The 26,752-nt window shown below is 32.8% G+C and overlaps 1 protein-coding gene across 1 annotated transcript in view; it reads left to right on the forward strand.

Moving 5' to 3' along the window:
• The first annotated feature begins 2,152 nt into the window (after positions 1 to 2,152).
• Positions 2,153 to 26,752, forward strand: part of LOC123662230 (synaptogenesis protein syg-2-like) — a 119,663-nt gene continuing 95,063 nt past the window's right edge. Inside the window, exons 1-2 of the mRNA XM_045597102.1 lie at positions 2,153 to 2,243; positions 12,047 to 12,188. Coding sequence (XP_045453058.1) covers positions 2,153 to 2,243; positions 12,047 to 12,188 — 233 coding nt within the window. The remainder of the gene's footprint in view (positions 2,244 to 12,046; positions 12,189 to 26,752) is intronic.

Consider the following 26,752-nt stretch of genomic DNA (forward strand, 5'->3'; position numbering starts at 1 on the left):
CACTTTTTTATTTTGTTTTCTTAAACTTAAACAATATTATTAATATATATTTTAGTGTACCTACACTATTATCATTTTTAAATAAGTGATATCTTTCTGCCTGCTCGTCTATATATACTAGCTGTGCCCGCGTTAAGCTTCAGTTATAAAAAAAAATCTAAAATAAAAGTAGCATATGATACTCCTTATTACATGAGCTATCTTTATATATATATATATATATATATATATATATATATATAAATCGCCGACCTGTTATACGTATATTGACATTATAAAATTTTTTAATCCTTTAATCTCTTCAAATAAATCACTTTATCTAATAAGCGTTCGTGTAATGCAGTCACGTTTCCGAGTTAAATCTACCGCACAACTGTAGCAAGGGTCCACTTGAACGTCCTATCCTTTCCATTTGACCGAACGTTGTACAACATAATCGAAATATAAATTTTTCTTTACTGTTCCTGACCTTTCTGGCAACTTTTCACGGGATAAAGGTCTTTAGATTAAAAGATATTACTTACTCATGTATTCTAAACGTAACCGGGCGTCTGTATTATATTCCTGACATGGGATGAAAGGTTGACCCCTTCAAACACATGTTTGACTTTCTACGTTGACGTTTTAATGTGTTTATGAGCGAAACGATTTGCTTAAACCCGACAATGTAATTAATTAAGCCTTCATACATATACGAGTGATACTAAACAAATATGATAGAATGAAGTTAATAATTAGGTACTTTTATTAAATAATGGATGAATAATAATTTAAATTATATATTAAAATAAAAGATGTTATGCTATTTTCGTCATCGATTTTGTATTCTAATTTGTAATTGCTAATACCAACATATATACTATTGATAGCGATCGTTACTCATAGTAGGGAATATATCCGCCAACCCGTATTAAAGCACCGTGGTGGATTAAGTTTTGATCCTTATCCTATATGGGTAAAGAGACTTATACCCAGCAGTGGAATATTACAGGCTGAAGCATAATACTAACATGTATATAAAAATATTAAAAATATATTCTTACTAAAAGAAAAACTTCTTTTCTCCTATTTTTTTTCCTTTTTTTTATATATAACGTGAATATTGGAATAGAAATGTCAAATCTTTATTGAAACTATTAACAACAAAAAATACGTTTGCGGGCGTATATGTTGTAAACTTATTATTCCTAAAATATTACACACTACGCAAAATGCTTCCTCCATCAAATAATCTTTTACTTATTCAGATACCTACCACAAATGTGTGTATAACCTGGTAAGCTTTTAAGCAAAGTATGTTTGATAGGACGATAACTTTCTAAGATTTGTACTGGTTTTAATAAAATTTGTCCATAGTTTCAGTAAAGATATAATTATATTCGGAAATTCGAATATCAATTTCATAATGCAATTTCACAATCACAGAATTTCCAGATTGGAACAGGTTAAAGGTAGCATTAATATAAGAAAATCTCTTGAGGACACAAACTCTAATAATCCAATGAAAGTCAATTTCCTCGCTAAAAGCGTCAGAAGGAAGTCGACAGCATTGTGTCGGGCGGCCTGTCCCCTGAACTATTACACGTAAAATGAGAGTTCAATTGAACAAATTCATGCTGCTACAGAAAAATTTAATAAAATTACTAAAGACAGCGAGTGCTTGAAAAGAATAACGTTCGACGGTGAAATTTCGTTACTCTAAAGGTTTTCCTACTTAACATAACTCTTATTTCTTTTCGGTGAAATATCTGTTTTATCTTTTCAATTTATCGATTCCTATTGTTATTTTAAAAAGCATTTAAGCAAGTGTATTTTCCCGGACATTATGTTGTCACATTTCTACTATTACTAAATATTTAAATCTATGCTATTGAATATCTGGACAATGGTGCAACATACACGTAAAGGATATGATATAATAATACTTGAACATACCTTACATACCTTACATACCTTGCATATAACAGATCTTTTATTTTTTTTTAAATGCTTACTGTATATCGTTTTTAAAACCAAATAACTAACTAAACGTTTCGATTCAGACACATAATCAAAAAGACATGTTACTCGAAACTAACACTTCTATTAAACAGAAACAAAAGTGTCAATCTTCAATGTGGTGTGTATTAGTGTGTTCATAATGTAAGCAGACATGTGCTCCGTGAAGTGGATACGATTGTTCGTGATGCTAGCGGCATGCTGGGCGCAAGAGGGCGAGTGGAGCGAGGATGCTGAAGATTTAGGTAAGAAAACCTATTTCTAAGTTTTACGTATATGAAGTACTGTAAATCGTTACCGCGTATAAATTATACAGTTACATATTAGAATTATACATTATAACATTTAGTTTTAAGTTAGGGCATTGCAGGAATTATTCTGCTCAAAAACTGGAGCAGTCCAATTGGAGAAATATCTCGACCTTACTACAGAAGATCACAGCTAAAGAATATTATTCTACAGCAGTGTTGTGTTCCTGTGGTGGTGTTAAGGTAGCTAAAAGAAGGTCGAGGATAGAACCAGCAATGCGTTTGTGATGATTCCAGTTTACTGAGCTAGTTGTATAAAGAAAGAAACTGTAATGAGCTGTTGCAAACTAGGGGAAATCACAGATTAAAGATATGTAATACACTAAATTTAAAATGTATTTAAAATTCATCTCGTACCTGAACTTAAAGGAAGACATTTTAACGAATTTGCATGTTACAGTAGAAATTACCAAAAAAAATATGTTTTTGAATTTAGTAAGTAACCAATATATAGTTGTGCAGAATAGTAGATCGAAATTTCAAGATGGATATATTAGTAAATTAGATTCATCTGAACGGTAGTCCTGAACAATTCTTACACCTTTAGTGTCCTACAACGTTACAATATAATACGTATAAGGAAAAAAAAATTGAATATAAATTTTAAATTACTAAGTCTGTCGGGTACATTATAGTGAGTATAGTCACAATATGCTATTATTCGTTAGGTGTATGTTTGATTATATTTGTTTCAATTTAGATAGACATTTGGAACCAGATTTTATAGACTTTGACATAACCTATACCTCAGTCAATGTGCGTCAATATGTTCTAATAAAATTATTGGTGAGTTCAAAATTACCTATATGTAAATATAAATAATATAGTGTTTTACAAAACTGACGTACTTATTTAAAGTAGGTACTTTATTATTAAAATAGTTTCTATTACACCGTAATTTATAATATTTTTATGGCTGCCTACAATCTACCTATATTTAGATTACTAAACTATATAAAATCTAAATACGAATGTCGTCAGTGATATTCTTAAAATCTGAAAAATAACACATATTTGTAACATTAAGTAGAACCAAAAAAATAATTATGTTTTTGAATGAAAATTCAACAACGTAAATCGTTAAAGCGATCAAATTAAAACAAATCGAACTCAAGTGGGAATCGTGTATAGCCCATTAAACGTGCCTGCTTGTCGAAAATTAAAACAGGAAATATATTTCTGATTGTTCGGAGCGCGTTAACCATGTTTTTGTCCGATTTTTATTATGCAATCCATCGGGAGCTGCGTTTACACGCAACAAATTGCTCACTTTGATTTAGGGTATCGAATGTAGGTAATAAATGTACTCGCTCGTGAATACAACTTTTCACCGATTCCGAGTCAATGTATTCACAACCGAAACATATAAAGCGATAAATGGATAAATATAAATAAATCAGAGCTCTTTCACAAAATATAAAAGCCATTTTACTGCCGATCCCCTTTTGAAAGTGATTATCGGTATCTTAAAGGAAAGTTTGAATGAGATGAAACTCGAGTGAGATCTATGCCCACTTCACGTAATTTGGATTTGTCAACGCGCTAAGGAGGAACTTACTCAAGTTTGATTTCTCGTTTGGATGATTGCGAAAGGAACAAAAAGAGCGACCCAATTAAAAAGTGTTCATGCATGGGCAGCTCTATTCGGCTCCAATTTTATTGGAACGATTAATTTTATTGCGAAAATTTCTGGACAGCGGAACGAATGGAAAACGGAGTCGGTCGATGAGACTTCACCAACCTTTTGTGGTTGGGCGATAGATGGGTTTGTTCAGTACGGAATCTAATCAAAGAGTACGGAGCTGAAAAAATCATTAAATGGGCTGATATTGTGAACGTGATAAATGAGAACACATTTTAATGTAATTGGAAACCTTTGATGACAAAACCGGTTCTTTATCAAAACGTGGAAAATAAAAGAATTAAATGGCAAAATATCTTATATACGCGATGATATCAGATGAAATTGAAAACGTAACCATTCGTTTATCGAAGTATATTTTCCTTATTCTCTTTGTTCCACTGATTTCATGATTTCAATAAGTTACCTTTTTGCTACGTTAACATGATACATAAAAACCATGATGCTGGTAATTGATCATAGGAGGCATTTTAGTGTGGACTACGTGAAAACGTACTGAGTGTGGAGACATTAATGGTTGCATGGAAATATTTGTCCACGTCATGCTTGGGGTGCTTGAACAATGATGTAGCCAGCTGTTTCCGTCTCACTAACCGTGGAATTGAGCACGTGTTAGATGAGTAGGTCAGGCCCGACGCCTGCTACGTGTCTCAACAATAATTGTATTAATATTACGCCCGCAAGCCTGTCACGCGCGCGACCACCGCTCGTATATCTTCAGAGTCAAGAAAAAATATGATATATTGAGAGAACGAGAGACAAAGAACTTTTTTTTTTGGTCACTCTTCGAGTAGTTTAACGTTTTTTTTTTGTTTTTTTAGTTTAAACATTTTCTTATCACGCTACTAAGATCGCAGTTTTATTATGTTTTTGTTTCATACAAATTTACTTTATATCATCAAATTGTAAACAAAGTTAAAGGTTAAAAACATTAATCATTTTGTTATGTTAAGATAAGAGATGAAACAAATATTATAGACAAACAAATCTTTAAAATAAATTTAGTAACGAAATAATAAAAATATAATAAATTGTTTTGTGCTAACAATTAGTATACAGAACTGGAATTCAAAAACTTTGAAATATTTAGAGCTTAAGTCTATTTAGAACCTTAATTACATTATAATGTACTTAATAATCTTGTTATTATACGCCATTTTGTTTTATTTCATTTGTTCCAAACATTTATTTGAGTGAAGGTCACTGTAAACAATATACTTTAGGTATACAGTTCAAATATAAACGGGACAAAATTAAATTAAAGAATTTAATTTATGAATTAGTAGTTTTGTTTTGTTTAAAATAAATGAGAGGAATATTATTAATAATAGCTATTTTAAATATTGCAACGGCACCACACATAACTGCATTTGTTTTAATAAAAGTTAGCATAGAGATATTCTGTTTCAATCTATATGAAACGTACTCTTGATCTTTCATATTCATTGTATAGTTAATATTTATTTCATTCTTAAAACCACAACAAATATCTTTATGAAAATTGGTAGAAAAATACACCGAGTTACCCGTTACCATCTCGTCTGCAATGTCGCCTAAATGTCAGTTGTGTCACAATGACAATCGCGGTTAAAAACTTATAAGGAAAATATATATCAAAGCACGTTCTCATCAAATTACCCTTTCTTAAAATTTTATCTACTTTTAGTCACCTTTTAAATAGAAATCACCTATAACATCGCATGTCACGCAACAGTAGTACTCGTCAGTCACGTCTACCACAATTATAAGTGGCACAATTCTTTAGTGCCTTCCAACACGACACCATCTTCGAACCATTATGGGCCACCATTACACGACCTAACCCCCAATCTAATATAATTTATATTTCCGATACATTATGCGTGACATCAAATGTCGCAACTTGGGGCTTTTGAAAGAACAGCTTTATAGTAAAATTATTCGAGAACAGCGCTGATGGAGATATAAAAGGGCGGGACAGTTTAAAATTTCATTTAGTACGCTTTTATCTTAAACAGGCGTTGTTTTGTAACTTATAACTGACGAAAAGCTTTTAATAATCGACATTTTGAAATAATAATATTTCCTTTAAAACCTTGGAATGGACGCCGCGTTGGCGCAACGGTCACAGCCATGGATTGTACCTGTTGTGCTGGCGGTTGCGGGTTCGAGCCCCGCACATGACAAACATTTGTATTGGCCATACATGTGTTTGCCGTGGTCTGGGTGTTTGCGCAGTCCTTGTGGGTGTCCCCACCGTGCCTCGGAGAGCACGTTAAGCCGTCGGTCCCGGTTGTTATCATGTACACCTGATAGCGATCGTTACTCATAGTCGAGAATATATGCGCCGACCCGCATTAGAGCAGCGTGGTGGATTAAGGTCTACATGGGGAAAGAGGCCTATGCCCAGTAGTCGGATATTACAGGCTGAAGCGTATATGTCAAATAACTATTTCAAGTGTATCGATCACCGATAAAATTTTCTTCAAATCTCTTGTCTCTTTTCTCTACAGGACACAATATAATACACAGATAGACAGGGATATTAGAGGCTGAAGCGTAAAACCTTAAAATAACTTTAGCCAGTCTACTTGTGTATTTGGGAATTTATACTACTTTTTATTATCATCATACATATACAATGATAACATGTTGATGTCGTACTAAAACAAAATGCCTGATATGCTATCAATCGCAGGTTCGATCTAAATGACAAACATGTGTACAGATCGTATGAATGCTGATCTTGATTTAACCGTTTGTGTCACTTGTATATTTCCATGTTAGCGACATAGCTTCTGAGCAGATTAAGCACTTCGTTTTTTTTTTTTGGTCTTGAATAATAACTACAATGACCAAGTGATGTAATATTATATTTTTATGTTTTATTTGTAAAGTTTCATTAAAGTTTTTTTTTTTTTTTTTAATTAAGAATAAATATTAATTTATGAACACCAAATAATATGAAACAATTATTTTAACTTATAATACATATGTGATTCTTTTTTGTTGACTATTATTTGAACGCTTTATTATTATGAAAATATTAAATATATTTGCTGGCTTATAAAATTATTATTCAAATTGTATACAAAACCTACAACTTATCTTATCTTTAAGCCGCTTACGATTTGTTCGCCTAGTTAACTATTTTAATTCCCAAGGAAATACTTCATGTTAGAGTTAAACACATACACCCACCATATGCCCCATACGTATTTTTACTTTCGGTAAATGTTTAAAATGTTATAATACACCAATATCTTAATACAAAGCCCACGTTAAGAAATTCTAAACTAGTAACGAACAACTGATATTAACTTCGACAAGATTAAAAAGACCTTATAATATGATTGTTTTTAATAACAAGACGTTACTTTTAACGTCTTATTATTTAAAACAATTTGAAATATTAATTACATAATATTTATGAATATTTTGCGCCACCGCGCAGTCACCAACCAGCTTGCCCAGCGTGGTGACTATAGGCAAAACACATGAGTTCATGCCGTTTTTGGCGCGAACTTGTTTGGAGGCCTATGTCCACCAGTGGACTGCGATAGGCTGAAGTGATGATGATGAAATATTAATTCCATAAAAATGTGAAATCTAAATTAATTTCATTCGTTACAATAATATTAAATGGGTACGTAAGTTTTGAAAATCAAATCAACTGAGGTAAGGCACAGCAGGAAATATGCTGCTTATAATCTGGAATAGCCCGACTGGGGAAACACTTTGAATTTACAGAAGATAACAGCTAAATAATACCGTACCGTACGGTATCGTGGGCTGCAGCTACTGCTCTAGCCGGCGACCCCCCGTGGTAGCTCGTGGCGAAGGTCCTTGCCGAGACCTACTCATATGTCTCGGGTAGGAGGGCTCTCGGTGAGAACCCCACGTTGAACGGGATCCTACGGGTACGCCGGATGAGGCAAGAAACGCTAATGCGTAGGTGGGGGAGGACCTGGCGGAACAGCCATACGGCACACGCGTAACGGCTGCCTTGCGCCCGGTCCTTGAGCGGTGGATGCGCCGTAAGCGCAAGCCCGTCACCTTCCGTCTGACGCAAGTTCTCACCGGGCATGGCTGCTTTGGTGAATACTTTTGTCGGTCGGCCCAAAGGGAGCCAACAACTGGATGTCACGATTGTGGCGCGGCGGTGGACTCGGCCCAGCAGACCCTAGAGGTGTGCCCGAGATGGGCGGCACTGTGTCGCGATCTGACGACAGTCCTCGGAGGGGACTTGTTACTGCCGAGCGTCATCACCGCGATACTCGGCGACGACAAGTCCTGGAAGGCGATGGTCTCCCAACAACAGAAACACAAAACTATTTGAAAGAAGTATTATTTAGCTGTGATCTTCTGTAAGATACTTCCATAGACAAGCTGCTCCAAATTTTAAGCACAACATTTCATGCTATGCCCCACCTCAACGGTAACAATTTTTTTTTAATCTTCTTAAGAAACTTACATAAAGTAAGGTCTGGTAAAAAACCTATTCCTAGCATTAAGTCTTATATAATTTTGACAAAAATAGCCATATATTGTCGAAGAGGTATTGTTTTAACACAAGTCTGTAACAATATGAAAATTCTCTCGTAAATGCGTAGCCAATGTAGTGTTGCGGTTTGAGCACAAAACGAGTTACAATTTATTCCGAGCATGAATAATGTAATTCAATCAGCAACTTATACCAGATTACCTGATACAGCTTGTTAATTAAAGCTTAAAGTGTTTTAACTATAAAGAATTATGAAACATTTTTGTAACGTTACTAAAATTATTAAAAAATGGGATATTTACCATGTTTTTTATTTTCATTTTGCGGAGCTCGATATTTCGACATTAACTGCGAATATCTTGTTCACAAGTCGTATTCCCGTTTTTGAATAATTTTAGTAACAAAAATAACCATGTTAATTTAAAATCGTATATAAAAATTACATTAATATTGAACTAACCAATATTCTTTTACGCGCTGTTCCTTCTAATGTGTTTTCTTTTAATGTGTACAATATTTTAAAAGTTCCGACGAATAATTACTTATTCATAAAACGTTTCTTGTACTACTTAGTTTCTAAAATAGTATATATTTCCCTCGTTACAAAAATAACAACCGAAACAATTGGGTTACTAAGTGAAGCGTGCTTATAAATTAAATTTTCATAAAGCTCGAAGCAGAAATAACAATTTATTGATAGACTCATAAAATAAATAATAAATTTGTATTGAAAGCTTTTAACAAAACAGATTTTTTTTGGATTTAATATTAATAATTAATTGTTATATTTAAATTATTAATGATTACAATTGATATTTATGATATTTAAAACTATTTTAGTGTTCAAAAATGATTGCATATTATAACTAGTTTGTACGATTCGTATCGAATCGTAAAAACAAACTTTACATAAATATTAATAATTTAAATATTTAAATTTGATAGTATTAAAACCTAATTTAAAGCAACTAGCAAGAAATATGGAATCCTTTAAAAACATCTTAGAGGCTTCAGATATAATAAATAAATGATAAATAAATAAATATCTTTAAGATGCACAAACAGTCGTCTATTCCTAAGATAAGCAACTTAATGATTGTCTTACAAAGGAACAGCTAACTGATAAAGCTACATTTTTACGATAAATATACGTATATGTAATACATACATACGTACATACGAGTACGTAATACGTACATATAAATGTATGTATTTACATTACACGTATACTTGGGGCGAAAATCTAATCCACAGCCTCCAGAACAGAAAACAGGATCACTTTAAACTAGTTATGACGGAGCAAAAATAAATATAAGATAAGAAAAAAAGATTTCATTGACCTTAAATTTTTATGTATATGTTTTACTGAACACGGATTAAAAGTTTTAACTGAGGTAGGGCACAACAGGAAATTTCCTGGTCAAAATATGGAGCCGCCCGACTAGGATAGTATCTCGACCTTACAGATGATCACAGCTAAACGATACTGTTTTCAAACAGTGTTGTTTTCGAGTTGGTGAGTAAGGTGCCCAGAGCTCCTGGGAGGAATTGGGGATAGAGTTGGCAACGCGTTTGCGATGCTTCTGGTGTTGCAGACGTCTATAAGCTACGATAATCGCTAACCATCGGGTGAGCCGTACGCTTGTTTTCCGACCTAGTTACATAAAAAAAGTACTGGAACACTAAATTATTAAAACTCTACACAATAATAAGGCTTTCCATGCAACAGCGCTATTAGGATAATGTGCAAAGTTATCATCACACACTCCACAAAGCCTAGACGATTTAGTAATATTACGTATAATAATTTATTTCTATAAATCATTGTTCGCCTTACGTAACAAATTGAACTTACAGTAAATATTTATAAATTGTTCTGACTCGCTTTTACTACTAATATGTTTACACATAAATACAGCTCACGAAACTCGTTATCAACAAAATAAATCTTATAAAATGTTCCAAGATTTTATAAGTATTTATTTCATTTAATTTTTTTGTCTGACCTTTGACAGATGTAGTAATTTTGCGTGGATGTAAAAAACAAAACATGTACATCAACATACATGACGTATCTACTTATATCCACGTGATTTATCTAAAAAAAAATATGTAGATAAATATTTACAACATACACACACGGTCATTATGTCACGTCAGTAAGCAACTTAATGCTTGTGTTATAGGTAACAACCGACTGGTATAGCTACATTTTTTTTGATAAACATACATATAAATAATACCATATATAAATAAATATATATATTACACCCAGACTCGGGGTGGGAATCGAACCCACAACCCCACACCCTGCGCCAACGGGCTTGTCATGTTTAAATCTCAAAAAAATGTACCTTTATAACAATAACATGGGAATATTTTCATTATTAACCGTCTCGAAAATGAAAAATTTCAATTTTATATTTACGTTATACAGTTATGTATTCTAAAATAAAATATTTTTTAAGGTAAATCCTCAAAAACTTACATAGGTCATCCTTTATAATTACTTATGTAGTTTTCAAAAGTATGTAGTTCATGTGTATCTTACTGTAGAAAATAGCCAGAACAACGATATTTCAGCGAACCCGTTCGCGATTTACTTTTAATATAATTAAAAATAAAATAAAAACTTACACACTAAACAGACGGGTGGAGGTTGAATTTAGTACGGATCGTAGACCTTGTTATGTACGTACGTTTTTTATAATCTACTACAATAGTAGCTGCTTTTGTATATACATCACAGCTCGACTCATATTGGTGCGCGGTACTATGTGTCTGCGTGTCCTTGTAAACATGCAGCTTTGATTTGTGAGCAATAAGAATACGTGTGCCGACTAACATATGTATATTAGCGCTTTGTTGCGTGAGTATAATCAATAAAAATACAACTTTATGTTTAATGCGAAGATTTTATCTTGGCTATATCAAATTTTGAAAAACTATAACGTCAATATATTCGACATTTAGTTTATGTAAAATGCGTGTAATTGACTGTACCTTTCATGACACAAAATTACTTTTTCTGTATAAATTTCAAGCAAGCAGTCTTATACCAAAATAAATAAAATCGCTTATAATCCTTTACCTTTCACTCAACAAGAAAATCAATTGTCATTACTTATAATTAAATCTCATCATCGTTCAAATGATTAACTTTATGAGTAAAAAGGAATTGATAACTGTGACCGCGCATAATCCATCTTTATTTCGTTGGTCTTCTGAGGAGTAAATTGAAAAGTTCTACTAAGTATGACTGATGGTGCATATTACTTGGTCTCAACACGGTGACAGATTCCCGTAAAGAAAAGAGGATTATTTCGTGCGGAAAGCGGGACGTTTTAATATTGCGTCTATTTATATTCATGTCTCTTTATCGCCTGAGGGTTTGAAGCTAAGAATCATAGCTGTGTAGGGGAAAACAGAAATATTCACTTAAGTTATTTTTTTCGTTCTCGATTTTATGTGGCTGGCAGGGTGACGAGTTCTTGCATTTGTAAAAACAACAATTAGACCTCGAATGATCGATATTTTATGCTACCAAGAAGCGATAAATATTTTTTTTCTGTATATACTAAAGCCTACTAATTTGAATTTGTCTATTGTTTGCAGTATCGACTGTCGATGTGGATGCAGTGTTGGGACGTACGGCGTCCCTACCTTGTGACGTCACGCCCGACACAAACGAGGAACGCGTATATATGGTGCTGTGGTTCAGAGCAGGAAAGAGTACGGGAGGAAAACCAATATACAGGTTTATATCTTTATATTTAGATAAATAAATAGTATAAATACGCATGTTTATGAGAATTGATGTAACTTTTATCTTAAAACAAGTGCTGCATTTATTTTGATATTTACTGTGTATTTAGTTTAAGAAAAAAGACTTTTTCGAATGCAGTAAAACTTTGATTTTGGTTTTGATTTTTGAATATCAAAATAATGCAAATAGTCATATGAAACACATATATGTATCGAACGGTAACTAATTTAAAATCGCCGCGGCTTAACCCGCGTGGACTAAAGGATTTGACAGTTCTGTTATCTTTCGTTAAAATAAAAACAATGCCGAGACGTAGTATTTTTTCATCTGGCGAGAAATTGTTTTTTAAATCGGTTCAGATTTTTTCTTAATTTACAAACATTGCAAACAAAAACATCCAATCTTTCCTCTTTATAATATCAGTAGAAGTGACATTGTGACAGTATTTTTTCATTTATATGTATTTAAAATAAGATTAAGTATGTCATTTGAAAATAAAATTTCTTAAATCAACATTATTTATATTTTCATTTTCGATAAGTAAGCCAACTGAAAACGAATAACAGCGTTCATGAACATAACAGTATCAAAGCAATACCGTAGCAGCTGTGTAGGTGATGTAGCTTTGCTACGAATATTGAACCATTCAATTAAATAATATTCTAAAACTAAATTAGATTATTTTGAGAAGTTAAGGTAATACTTTGTTAAAGAGGCTAGCAGCACTGTTTTGTATAATGAATAAGGCTGACGCTACGCAATATGTTCTTCTAACTTTTTTTTTATGCTCTTCTCTATTTTTAACCTATAACGGTAAAGTTGAGTCTGTTCTGATACAGCACATAATTATAGGTTACAGTGATAAATTGACATTGTATTTTTACTAGAAGAAATAAGTTTCTTTTCACTATAAATGCATTTCAATATTTTATTAAAACTATTTAAACACAAAACTAATTTAAATTTTCTAAAAAGAACCTTCGAATAATTTCAAACGTTTCCAAAATAAATGTTTACCATACATAATTGTATCTCCGCGTAGTTTGATAAAAACACACCGAGAAAATTTGTCTGTAATCAAAGCCAACAACGTGTACAGGAGGGGCGACCCACTTAATCAAATCAAAAGTGATATCAATCAATACAGGGGTGCTATTTGTATAAAAAATACACGCTTCGCTCTCCACCCGACATTTTAAATTGCAAACGTTTTTGATTCGCTGACTTTTTCGTTGATTTATTTTACCATAGATGTTTAAGCGCTGTACGCATATCACGTTGTGTCGAGTTTAGCAAAAAGAGACAAAAAGAACACAGGATTGTACACATTCATGCTGGTTTCATACGTTTTTTGTAAAGTAAAATTCTATGTACCATTAACGAACATAGAATAAATGTTAGTTTATTAAACTTATTTCGTTATATTATACGCCGTTTTAGTGTTCAGGGCATTCTGTAGGAGCATAAAAAATACTACATTTATACCGTAGCCTTTTTCATATTTAGCGTCAAAACTTATTTTAACGGTTTTTATTATTTTCAAACTATATCTTTTTTGCTTGACATTATCAGAGCGCTGTTACAAACTTGCACATATTATTGTCACTGTAAGTTGTAAAAATTTTCTTTTTGAAGTAAAACTACTTTGCGAACGCTTGACTTGGGGAGTAAGCTAGTGAATGCGTGACGAGAGCATTACAAAATGTATGATCAGGCGAGGCGAACGGAAGTTGAGAGGGAGATATATGTTAGTAAAAATAGAAAGATAGAAGTTACGTTTCGTAAGTTTTACTTTCAATCTTGTGGTCTTGTTTTTTTAATTGTTTTACTTTTAACGTGTTGTAAAATCATTCTTTTTTTTTACTCAGCACAAGTAAAACGTGAAATGGATGACTATATTTTTTGATATATTAATAGTTGTTGGTTATTTATAACAATGTTTTTCATTAGCAACTTTCGTAATGCTAAGATTCATTTTGTTTTTATTATTTTTCTCAAAAATACTTTCCGCTAATACCCATATTCTGGAAGTAAATAAAATAGGTAGAAGAAGCAAGACAATCTTACACAACCGTTTCACAAATAGGGCTAACCATTTTTAACACCCCAAAAACTTAGTGCAAGGCAAATATTATGTTATTATAATTCGTAGATCTCTAAACCAATATGATGATTAATTTTACTTCTGTAAATAGTTTTGTAATGATTAATAACTGTAAAAATATACAGCAAATTAAAAATAACAATTGATTTATGAAAACAATTTCTATAAAGAATATTATTAAATGTTGACCAATTGATTCTTTTCAGTATATGTTATCATTTGAAGATTTGTTATCGCAGACCGGTAGCCGCATCGGATCTCCGGAGATAGGAGCTTCCGTACAACAGTATGAGCCCGAGTTATATATTCATCATTCGAAAATAGACCCTAATAGTTTCAATAGTAGGTCGAATTCCGTTTTGGCAAAAACTTTTTTAATATTGGATTGGAAATCATCATATCGTAAAAACGCGAGGCATTATTATCGAGTCTATGTTTCGGCTGTTTTGGTTCCTTTACGCTCGAGTTGATTCGTGTTGATTTGTGCGGGTATTTCGAATTTTTTCAACAAAACTACCCATTTTTGTTTTCTTTTTCTTTTTCAATTTTTAACACGTCTTTATCGACTGCAATATATCAAGATTAACACTAAACAAATATCTTATCTAATAATCTTACTAAGCTTACGTATATTTTATAATGTTACAAGTGTTTTTACACTTCCTTAATCCCAACTATTTTTGCCTTCCTCAATCCCAACTATTTTTGCAAGCAAAAAATTGAGTTTCAAAGAAGAACAAAGATATATTGCTGTGTTCGCTAGATTCATCGCCTCGATGTTCTATCTATAGTGTCGTTTCGATGTGGGACGGAATAGATACGTCAATCCATGAGACAGCATCTGAAACCTTCCCTGCTAAAATTACGTTGCCAGAAACTAAGGCAGTGTAACGTAGCTTGGCTAGTTTTATAACAGTAGCTTTTAATATGTATACAATGATAATAATAATAATAATAATAATAATAATAATATTTATTTAGATGAAGATTACATTATGAGGAAAATAAGTTATAAGTAATTTTTACACAAAGTTTTTTACACAAAGTTTGACAACACGATTAGCGAAGGACTGGTGCTCAAAAAAGGTATAAAATACCTGTACTATAAGTCACCAGGTCCCCCCCCCCAAAGTTAAGAATACAGGATCATGTGCTCAACTTGTCCAAATGGAGACAAGCCTCGCAGATGAAGGTATATGTAAACTTGTTTTACCAATTTATAGTAATTGCCAACAAAGACCCAAAAGGTCAACAAGAAAATTTAGGTAATTAGAAAGAAAAATAATAATAATAATAATAATAGTAATAATAAAATACAAACAATTATATACCCAGAGTCAGCTGCTAGTGAACAAGTAGGTTTTCGGTATCATCGTATGTGAAAGATTTGAGCCAGTTGGTAATAGTGAATTTACATTTCAGTCTTGGAAGGTGATAAATGGGTATACGGGAGTTAACCCTGTTATAAAGAAAGTTTCCCAAGTAATAGTACTGTCTCCGAGCTAGAGCCGTTGAAACCTTGATAGAGGGGCATACTTTGTTTTTACGTCTTTTGTCTTGATTAATTTTAGGGTCGAATGGGAGCTGAGAATGCTTTTTTAACAGAATATGAGTTATAAACAATTTCCTCACCGATAGGACATCCCAGGATTTATAAAGATCGTCGGTCGGATATCTAAAAGGAAGTGACGCTGCTGTTTTAAGGATTGCTCGCTGGGCTCTCTCTACACCAATAAGGGCTGACTTACACGAACCACCCCATACAGTAATGCAGTATGTTATAAGGGATTGGCAGAGCGCATAGTAGACAGATTTGATAGTATTCCGATCAGCTACATGTCTTAAGCATTTGAAAATGTAGATGAGGTTCCTTAGTTTAGCTACGAGAGACAAAATATGGGGCTTGAAGGTGAACGCAGAGTCAATAATGACCACCAAGTATCTGATATTGTCCACTCTTTCAAGAACCGGACATACACAACTGGTGTATGAAGCTGGGTTGCAAACATGTGCTCGAATGATGCCAAAAGATGGTAAACCCTTTTTAGTGGCGGAGAAAGCCAGGTACTTGGTCTTAGTTGCATTTAAAGTCAGGATGTTATTTTTTAACCATGCCGATACACTGTCAAATCCACGCTGTGCAGCATCATACACGTCCTCCCACGTACTGCCGTCAAACAGTAAAGCAGTATCATCTGCGAAGGAAATAATTTTTCCTTGTGGGATCTTCATTCGACAAAGTTCGTTTATGTACACTAGAAACAACGTGGGACCAAGAACGCTACCCTGAGGCACCCCATATGAGATGGGTACAATGTCGCTTGTTGTTTGACCGATCCTGACTCTTTGCCTTCGGTTTTGCAGGTAGTTTTTAAAAAGCAGAAGAGATGATAAATGTTAAATGTAAAAGATATTGATTCAAAACGTTTCTAAACATTTTCGGTTATAATATACTATTTTATATTATATTATACTACGTTAGAACGATTTAAAAAAAAAACTATAGTTGAATTCGTTCTTAAAAAATCATTTTCCTCCATCCATTTTTCAATTTACTTGGTTGGATATTATATATTAAAGTACTATGCATTATTTTACTGTGTGGCTACGGTACTAAAGAATATAGCCACTCCCTCTCTTCCCGTGGGTGTTGTACGAGGTGACTAAGGGATAACACAGTGTCACAGCTAACACCTTGGAACTTAAAAAGCCGACCGGTGGCGAGATAACCATCCAAATGCTGGCTTTGAAATACACAGGCCGAAGACGGGCAGCAGCGTCTTCGGTGCGACAAAGCCAACCCTGCGGTCACCAACCCGCCTGCCCAGCGTGATGACTATGGGCAAAACACATGAGTTCACGTTATTTTTGGCGTAAACTTGTGGAGGCCTATGTCCAGCAGTGGACTGTATAGGCTGTAATGATGATGCATTATTTTGTTAGGATTCATCGGATAGTTATTTATTAGACGGAAGTAGAGTTATATAAAAAAGATATTTCACATTTGTGAAATGAGCTAAAGCAGGTAACAGAGGAATGAAACAAGACCCTGCTGCAACGTCCGCAGCGCGTCATCGCGACGAGGGCGATACGTAGTTACCGGACGGTGTCCTGGACGGCGGCGTGCGTGCTGGCCGGCGATCCCCCCTGGAAATTGCAGGCGGAGATCTTCGCCGAAATTTACCACTTCGTGGCAGCGAGGAGATTCCGGCCGGACGACACGACCCCACACGTCTGAGGAGTGGCTTTGTTGTGAGCGAAGCCACCCCACCATTGTGCCGGGGCCCGGAGACTTTGTTCGGGCCTACCGCCGGGGCGAGGTGGCGACTGCTAGCGTGACCCTATCTCGCCCCACCCAGGCAAACGACTATTCACACGACTGTTTTTTAGTCGGTAGGAGTCTGACATAACCCTCTGGCGCCCCCGCGCTGGAGGGTATCCATGAAGGATTTTCCCCACTTAAAAAAAAAGGTAACAGGAATGTATTGAATAAAAAAGTATTAATCTTTAATGTACTAAATGTTGCAGCTTTCCAATTTATAGCAGACAATTTACCTATACATATGTATTATGCATAAAACATTATTAAATAATTAATTAGAGATGTAAATTTTATTTCCTAAATAATTTGGCTGAATAGAATTGTGTTGGCTCGCGAACAAAAAAAAATTACTTCAGTTAATTTGACAATAGATACGAAGTAGGTAGTCTGTGAAATAGGCAAACAATTATGCATTATTAGGTATTTTTAACCGACTTATATATATATATATATATATATATATATATATTAAATGTTGATAACTTCGTCGTTTAGGAACCGACTTTGAGAATTCTTTTTTTGTTGGAAAGGAGATATCCCAAGTGTGGTACTATGATAAGGAAAGCAGGATCTGATGATGGAATCCCAGAGAAATCGCGGGAAACCCTCGAAAATCGTAGTGAAGAATAGTGCGTTTGTTAATTATTTTCATCTACTTACGTTGTATTACTTATTGATGTAATTGAAGTCTGTTTTTTTCGTTTGCGAGCAAACACAATTATAATTATGAACTCAAAAAATATTCGTCAAATCTCAATCAAATTTAAATAAAATAACACGACAAGCACCACCTTTCGAAACAATAATCATCAAAAATGGTACACCAAGTAAAAAGGTACGAGGCGTGTGAGTACAGTCGAATTAAGAGCCTCCTTCTTGTCTTGAAGTCAGTTAAAAAAGAAATAAACATTAGCTAAGATTATAAACAGAATGATACACATATTTATAACAGTTACTTCGTACACATTTCACCTAAAATAATTAATTCAACTATTTGATTTGTCATTTATGTATAAATAATAGTTAATAATAAACTCCGAAACAATCAGTTCTTATGGAGTATTTGCACCATTACAAATGTAAATTAATTAAAAATAACGTAAGCTACTTACTAACACCTAACAAGTATGTTACTTAATAACAACTATCAAGATTTAAATATCTAACAAATCGTATAGGTAAAACTAATTTACCTAATTACTCAGTTACCTATTATTACTCAGAGCTAAACACCAGTCAATATTTGCAGGTACACACGATACCACATGATGCCATCAAGTAGGCCATAATCCTCTCACTAGGTCACGACCGTCTCGACCAACATTAATAATAGTTAAAAAATTTAGCGTCAAAATCGTTGATTTAGTTTTTCTATCAGATTTGGTTTAGGTCAATATGAAATATAATTATATATATTTCTCTAATGTATGTTTTGTCTATTTATAAAAAAAGCATGGTTTGCAGACTTTTGTTTTTCAATATTGTTTCCTTTATAATTTAAAAATAAATAAGAAGAATAAAAAGTTTTATTTTTAATCTAATATATAAAATTCTTGTATCGCGGTGTTTGTAGTTAAACTCCTCCGAAACGGCTAGACCGATTCTCATGAAATTTTGTGTGCATATCGGGTAGGTCTAAAAATCGGCCAACATCTATTTTTCATTCCCCTAAGTTATAAGGGGGAGGGGGGGCTTGAGAAGGTCAATAAAATATATGGCAAAACAACGTTTGCGGGGTCAGCTAGTTATCTATAGTATTTTTAAACGCTTTTTTTCCTAGATTGTAATTTTCATTATGTTCTTTATGCTAATTTTATAAGTCACGTGGCTGTAAACGATGTGTATCACAAATAAAAATGATTTAATTTGTACCTGTATATAATTATGTATATAATTTAAAAGTTGCGTATTTGATTTATGAATTGAATCTACCCAAAGATAATTTACGCCTCTTTTTTTTTTTTTACGTGGGGAAAATCCATCATGGATACCTTCCAGCGCGAGGGTGCCAGAGGGTTATGTCAGACTCCTACTGACTAAAAACCACCACGTGTTAGCGTCATCCGCCTGGCTGGGGCGAGAGGGGTCGCGCTAGCATTCGCCACCTCGCCCCGGGAGATAATTTGCGCCTACTTTAACTATTTATTTATACTCTATTTCAATAATATAAAATTATCAGGCTATTACCGGACACAGACCAACCTGATTTGTAAAGTTTAATTATCAAATTTTGCACAACGGCTACATATCTAATAGCTCAAGAGCCCGTGAGAGCCAGGCCTTCGTCATTTTATAATGGTAAGCCAAGTTTCTCATTGCATGCTCCCAACATAAGGTAACTTTTAACTGAGGTAGGGTACAGCAGGAATTCTCTGCTCAAAATATGTAGCCGACCGACTGGGGTAGTACCTTGACCTTACAGAAGCCCACAGATAAATAATACTGTCTTCAAGCAGTTTTGTGTTCCTATTGGTGAGTAAGGTAACCAGAGCTCCTGGGGGAAATTGGGGATTGGGTCAGAAACACGCTTGCGATATGAAGTTTTACTCGTAGTGGCGTTGGCAGTACCAGGTAGCAAAGGCGTACAAAATGCCAACTAACTTTCGTCATTTCATAAAGCGTATAATTTTTAACATTTTATTCGAAATAATATCGAAAATTATGTCTACCATTGCTAGACACTTTGTTTAGTAGAAACCCCAAGCTAGAGACGTCCTATTGCAACTTAACTTACGTTATAGTATAAAAATTAAATTTCATGTGTTACTTGGATAGCTATAAGAAAATAATTCTCCAGTAGCCAGACAGTCTCTACAGTTCCAACACCTGGCCAGACAAACGTTTAGATTGGTTATGGCTACGAGCGCGAAGCAATATATCTACGTATAACGAGTAGGTGTCTCCCGGGTCTCACGGGCTTTTGATCTATAGTGGTGCGGGGTACAACGTGCCAAAGTTAAATTAATGTTTAAATTTAAATCGATTAACAGCCACTTTTAATTATATGTAAATAGTTTTTATCGTGTGTTTCTAACGTTTTTAGATAATTCGTTATTTTTTTCTTGAGTATTTGTAGCCATCAAAATATATGTATGACTAGCAGTGCCGGCGGCTTTGTCCGCGTGGAATTTAACAAAAGGTTATTGTTCAGTTCGCAGAGTTATAAAATAAATAAATTTCTAAAATAAAAGTAGCATATGTTACTCCTTACTACATCAGCTATCTGCCAGTGTCCCGTCAAAATCGGTCCAGCCGTTTCAGAGATTAGCCGGAACAAACAGACAGACAGACAGAAAGACAAAAATTATAAAAAATGCTATTTTGATATATTACCGTACCGTCTATACACCCATATGCGTTAAGTTAAAAGCTGTTAGTTTAATATTACAAACATACACTCCAATTTTATTTATTTGTATAGATTAATTAGTCGGCCACAGCTAATAATAATTGCTTAGTTACTTAGATTAATTTGGAATTGTTACTTTTGGCAGTAGTAAAACGCGTAAAAAACGTTGATCTATTTTTTCGATTTTACAAGATATAAAAATTAAAAAGCGAGGAATCGTATTATTTTTACTATTGTGTAATTTCATTTAAAGAAAAACATACATTACGTTACATAATTACATGTAGCGACAAAGGATAAGAAATATTGTTGTTTAAATAAAAATGTTATCTTCCTGTTTCGTATTACATCCAGTTACTCTTGTATTACTCTGTATTTAATAAAATATGAATAATTGAACATATGAAATATAATTGTGTTTGCAGGCAAACAAAAAACAACCAACTTCAATTATATCGACAAGTAATACAACTGAGGTAGGGCACAGCAGGAATTTCCTGCTCAAAATATGGAGCAGCCCGACTGGGGTAGTACCTCGACCTTACAGAAGATCACAGCTAAATAATACTGTTTTCAAGCAGTATTGTGTTCCTGTTGGTGAGTAAGGTGACCAGAGCTCCTGAGGCTCATTGGGGATTGGGTCGACAACGCGCTTGCGATGCTTCTGGTGTCGCAGTTGTCTATAAGCTACGGTAATCGCTTACCATCAGGTGAGCCGTACGCTTGTTTGCCGACCTAATGACATAAAAAAAAAAAAAGGTAGACGAAAAAATAGTCAAGTAAATACGCATTATCAAAGATTACTCCAAAATTTGTAATCAGATCTCGATGAAATTGAAATGTGACCACATGATAAAAATTGGCTTTGGATTAAATTAAAAATTATCAAAATCGGTACAGCCAGTAAATAGTTATGGGGATTTTCGAGAGTTTTCCTCGATTTCTCTGGGATTCCATCATCAGATCCTGGTTTCCTTATCATGGTACCACACCAGTGATATTTCCTTTCCAACAAAAAAAGAATTATCAAAATCGGCTCATAAACGATGATGTTATCCCCGAACATACATACATATATATATATATATATATATATATATATATATATATATATATATATATATATATATATATATATATATATATATATATATATATATATATACGGTCGAATTGAGTAACCTCCTGCTTTTTTTGAATTTCCCGTTAATTTTTTGTTAAAAATAAACGGGAACTACGGAGTTTTTACCGGTTCTTTTCTGCAGGATCTATCTACATTCAGACTCAGTAGTAGCTTTATATTTATATGATAATTAGTTTCTTGAAAACAAATATAAATTTAATTTATAAATGTCAATCAGAAAAGCATAATATCGTCATCAACTTTAATATAGTAAGTTATAGAATTTGTTCTTTTGTTTCTTTCAATAATTAACTCCCTTCACAATTTGGCTTAAACAATGGATATTAAGAGGCTGCTATTATCACCGTACTAACTAGTTAAATCATACGATTTTATTTTTGTGTTAGCCACACATTAAATGCAGGTTCGATCCCCGCTGGAACAGTCGATTTTTGATATGATATTTAAAAAATATTTAGTTAGATCATAATAATTACGGTCACTCGGGGTAACTTTGATTGACCAGGTAACTTTGACAGTCGCAAAATAATTTTTTATTTTTTACGTTGTCCACATTTATTGCGTAACATTATATTTACAAAATTTGTTTACTTAACAAACTGCTTAAATGAACTCTCTGCAAAAAAAGAAGCTTTTAAACAAAGTTTATGTCAAAAACTTCGCTAAAAGTTCGGCGCGCAATTTTTTAGTGTTTTTTGAAGTTATTTTTTTCAGTGGTAAACTTTTTTGATAACTCGACAGTTTTGCTTCTATCAAGATATGTAGAAATATAACACATTCTTTAATATTTTCTACGTGACATTGGCGAAATCATCTGTACTCATTTGGCACTATTGAAAGCCATTAACCCTCAAGAAAAAGAAGAAGAACCTTTAATATGTCTATTTTAAAATCTCATCTGTGTCAAAGTTATCCATAAAGGGGTTGTAACTTTGACACACAACAAAATTGCCATATTTTGATACATTTAATGATTTTTTAAGACGTTAAATAACTTGAGAGTATGTAAACCAACCTGAGAGCACATATTAAGTTAACTCTTGTGACTCATATTTAACATTATCAAAGTTAGATAAAAAAATATTGTAATGACCTGTCAAAGTTACCCGATTGACTGTACTACACACACTTGTCACTTAATACGTCATAATTGTCTTTAATATCACTGCATAATATCAGGCATGAGTACACTCGTATTATGTATTATATGTATTTATCTATATTGTGTGTATTTCATTTATACGTATTGTATTTATATGCGTGTGTTTATTTATATGGACTAATAGACGCCCAGTGGTCGAAATTCGACCATAATTAATTTAAATTATAAGTTTAAACAAAATAATAAAAAAGACAAACAATATTAATCTATAGTCTATAATCTATTCTCAATTTGACTGACGCGTGTGTGTCAAATAGGTACATACATGTACATAGTAGTGTGTGTATTTTTTTTTTATTCACTTAATGTATTTTTATGCATAATTAAAAAAAAATATTAACACTCTGCACTCTCTATATAAACTATAAGTGTTCGAAATTTCATACTCCTCCGTCCGCGCGGGTTTCCTAAAAAGGAGTACACATTTTTTGTTTCATGTATTAATATATAGATGGTATTGTATATGTATGTCTTTTGTTGTGTTATATGATTATAATAATTTTTACTTGCTGATTGAAATCGTCCTGGGTGACACTATTTGTCACTTCTCTTTGTACACTTCCCTACCGCTTTCACTATGCCGTGTCCTATTTGCACAAATGTTTTTTTGGAAGAGATCGTGATAATACCGCCTTTATACACTGTTTCTTATTGGTGATATGTTATTGTTTTGATTTTTGTTATGTACAATAAAGAGTATAAATAAATTAAATACCAGAATTAATGGTTATCTCAAGGAAGAAAATCGTGTGTTAAGTGTCTAAAACACAAACAAAAACCCATATGAACTGTACTAAGTACAAACGTTTTTCAACTATCAACACTATCTGTTACTGTTAATATTTTTCTTGTGTTACTGTTATAAAATGCAGTTATGGGTCTGGGAAAAATTATTTTCGTTGGAATTTTCTAGTCAAAAGTTGTAATAAAATCTTTTTGGTTGTATTATTTGTAACTGGCTGGTTTTATACAATGAAAAGGTGACATTTTAAAAATGAATTTAAAAAGTAAAAAACATTTTTCTCGCCACTTTTCATTTGTTTTTCCGTCAGCCAAAATGGGTGAATCCAATGAAAAATTTGTTACATTTTAAACTTTTACTTTAAAAGGGAAAAAAATGTGACTCAAGCCGCAAAAATTTTGTGCCGTTTATGGACCTAATGCAATGCCAGTACGTAATTTTTGTAAAATCTAAGCTTGAATTTTTATATAAAATATGTAAAAAAAATGCCCCGACCTAATATGTTACAACAAATAAGAATAATACTATGCTAAAGCAAAAATTATATCCAATCTAGTTTCTGGTAAGCTATCGAAATCGAATAAAAGTATTACCAATTTGAATCCTCTAATGAAAAGAATATGAAATTTAAATTCCGTACAATAACTTTGAAATTTAATTAACCCTAGGTTAATTGGAACAATCTCACGCTGGGAACGATAACCATGAAATACCTTCGTGGTTACGTTATCACGCACGTCATAAAATAAGATCTGATAGGTGATAGTGGAACGATGAAATTGTTACTGCATCGTAAATCAGAGGACTCGTATTTGTTACATAGAGCTTGTTAGGACATACTTTTATTTTACTCGTTAAATTCGATTATTTTCAAAGATAAAAACTCCCTTGCGAGATGTGATTCCTATTTTCTATTCTTTGATTCTTTATATATTATTTAATCCAGTAATTGTTCTTAGTACGTATTATAAGTAATTTCGTTGCAAGTTTTACTACCTTTTGTTTCCTGAAAGTAACAATATTATTTCAATATTCAAGTACATTTCAATCCGTATTTCTTTGAGCAAAATCAACAACGTCAATTGCGTCAATTGGACGAAATATGAGACCAAGAAATATCAATTGTTAACTTATATTTAAATAAACATGCACTTTAATCAGCCAGACTTATTTAAAACACGACTTATACTTCGTAATTTTATTTTAGTTTTAAATAAGTAAATCATCAATACGTTCTAAAAACACGTTTACAATTATAAGTAAGTACTGGAAGAATACATTGTGTACGAAGGATTGGTAACAAACAAACTGACATTTCCATTATCATTAATCACTGTTTTTTTGTGACTCGTGTAACTTACTTTAGGCTATTTTTCGAGGTGTAAAAAACACCTGCTATTTCTCATTCCTTCTCAATGAAATGAGGCTTCTTTGTTATATTCGTATATGCTCATCAATGATTTATAATTAGGCAACTACATTTTTATGTGTGGTATAGAGAGGTTTAAATAAAATTAAAACATAACCATTTTGTATTTTAAATTTCTATGTCTGTAAAAGGAAGAAATAAGGATATACAAATTGAAGGTTTTTTTTTTCGTTCAATTTTAGTTATTTTCTTAACTAACCAATAAAGCTATTTTTGTATATATAGTGTTCATCTACATAACCGGTTGGTCAATTACCAAAAAACTATCAAGCTCAAACTTCTAGACTTGTTCAAACATTTTTTCCTTGAAATATTGAAATACAATAATAAAAGACACTACAAAACAATGCTACCATAATGTCGTCGTTTTAAATAAAAAGACTAGTTTCAAAAATATAATAGCTACAAAAATACAAAACATTAGATGGATTTTATAATTCACGTTTCACTTTGTGTCATACTTTATTTATTTATTTCTATAACAGTACAACATAAATATAACATGAACAGAATACAAATTATTGTGTAGTATTCAGAGAACTAGGTGAAACTAAAACAGCACCCAATTTCTAGTTATAATAAAGGAAAAAAAACTAAGCCATTCATTAAGCTTAGTTTAACCCCTAAGCCATCTCCAGGGAGCTATACAGCTAACCAGGACGTAATGTGGTGTACGAGTAAAGCTTAATACGAACCGTAAAACTTATATTGCAACCAAAGTACCATTTAGATTTCGCAAGGATTATGTTTAATGGCGGAACTGCTATCATATTTTCGTGGCTTAAATAAATCATATTTAAAGATAGTTTTATTAATTAAGGATGGAAATATATAGCGATAGTTTCGCATGTAGTAAAGCAGATATATTTTCTTTGTGTACTTTTTACTACGAATAGTAATAATATAAAGTTTCGAGCTAACTAATTTTTTAAAGTGACTACAATTCATATTATTCAATGATCAACGTTAACATATTTTATTAGATGGATTTGCAACATTAAAATATTTTTGAGATTAAATTAATAATATTATAATTTATTACCAAAAATTATTTATTTATTTAAGCATTTTCTTGACCAACAATGTTGAAAATATTGAAATAGTTTTAATAAAAGGCAAAGATAATATTTAGTAGCGTTCTTATTATAAATAACATTATGTAATAAATGTGATTATTATAATTAAGGTAGATCTATTCATTAAAAATATAGCTCCCAGAACAATATACACTCCAATGTTATTCTTAACGGAACATCAATAAAAGTTTCAAGGACGTGTTGACTGAATGAAGTCGATTGTTGAG

Source organism: Melitaea cinxia, chromosome 18 (assembly GCF_905220565.1).
Source record: "Melitaea cinxia chromosome 18, ilMelCinx1.1, whole genome shotgun sequence".
NCBI lineage: Eukaryota > Metazoa > Arthropoda > Insecta > Lepidoptera > Nymphalidae > Melitaea > Melitaea cinxia.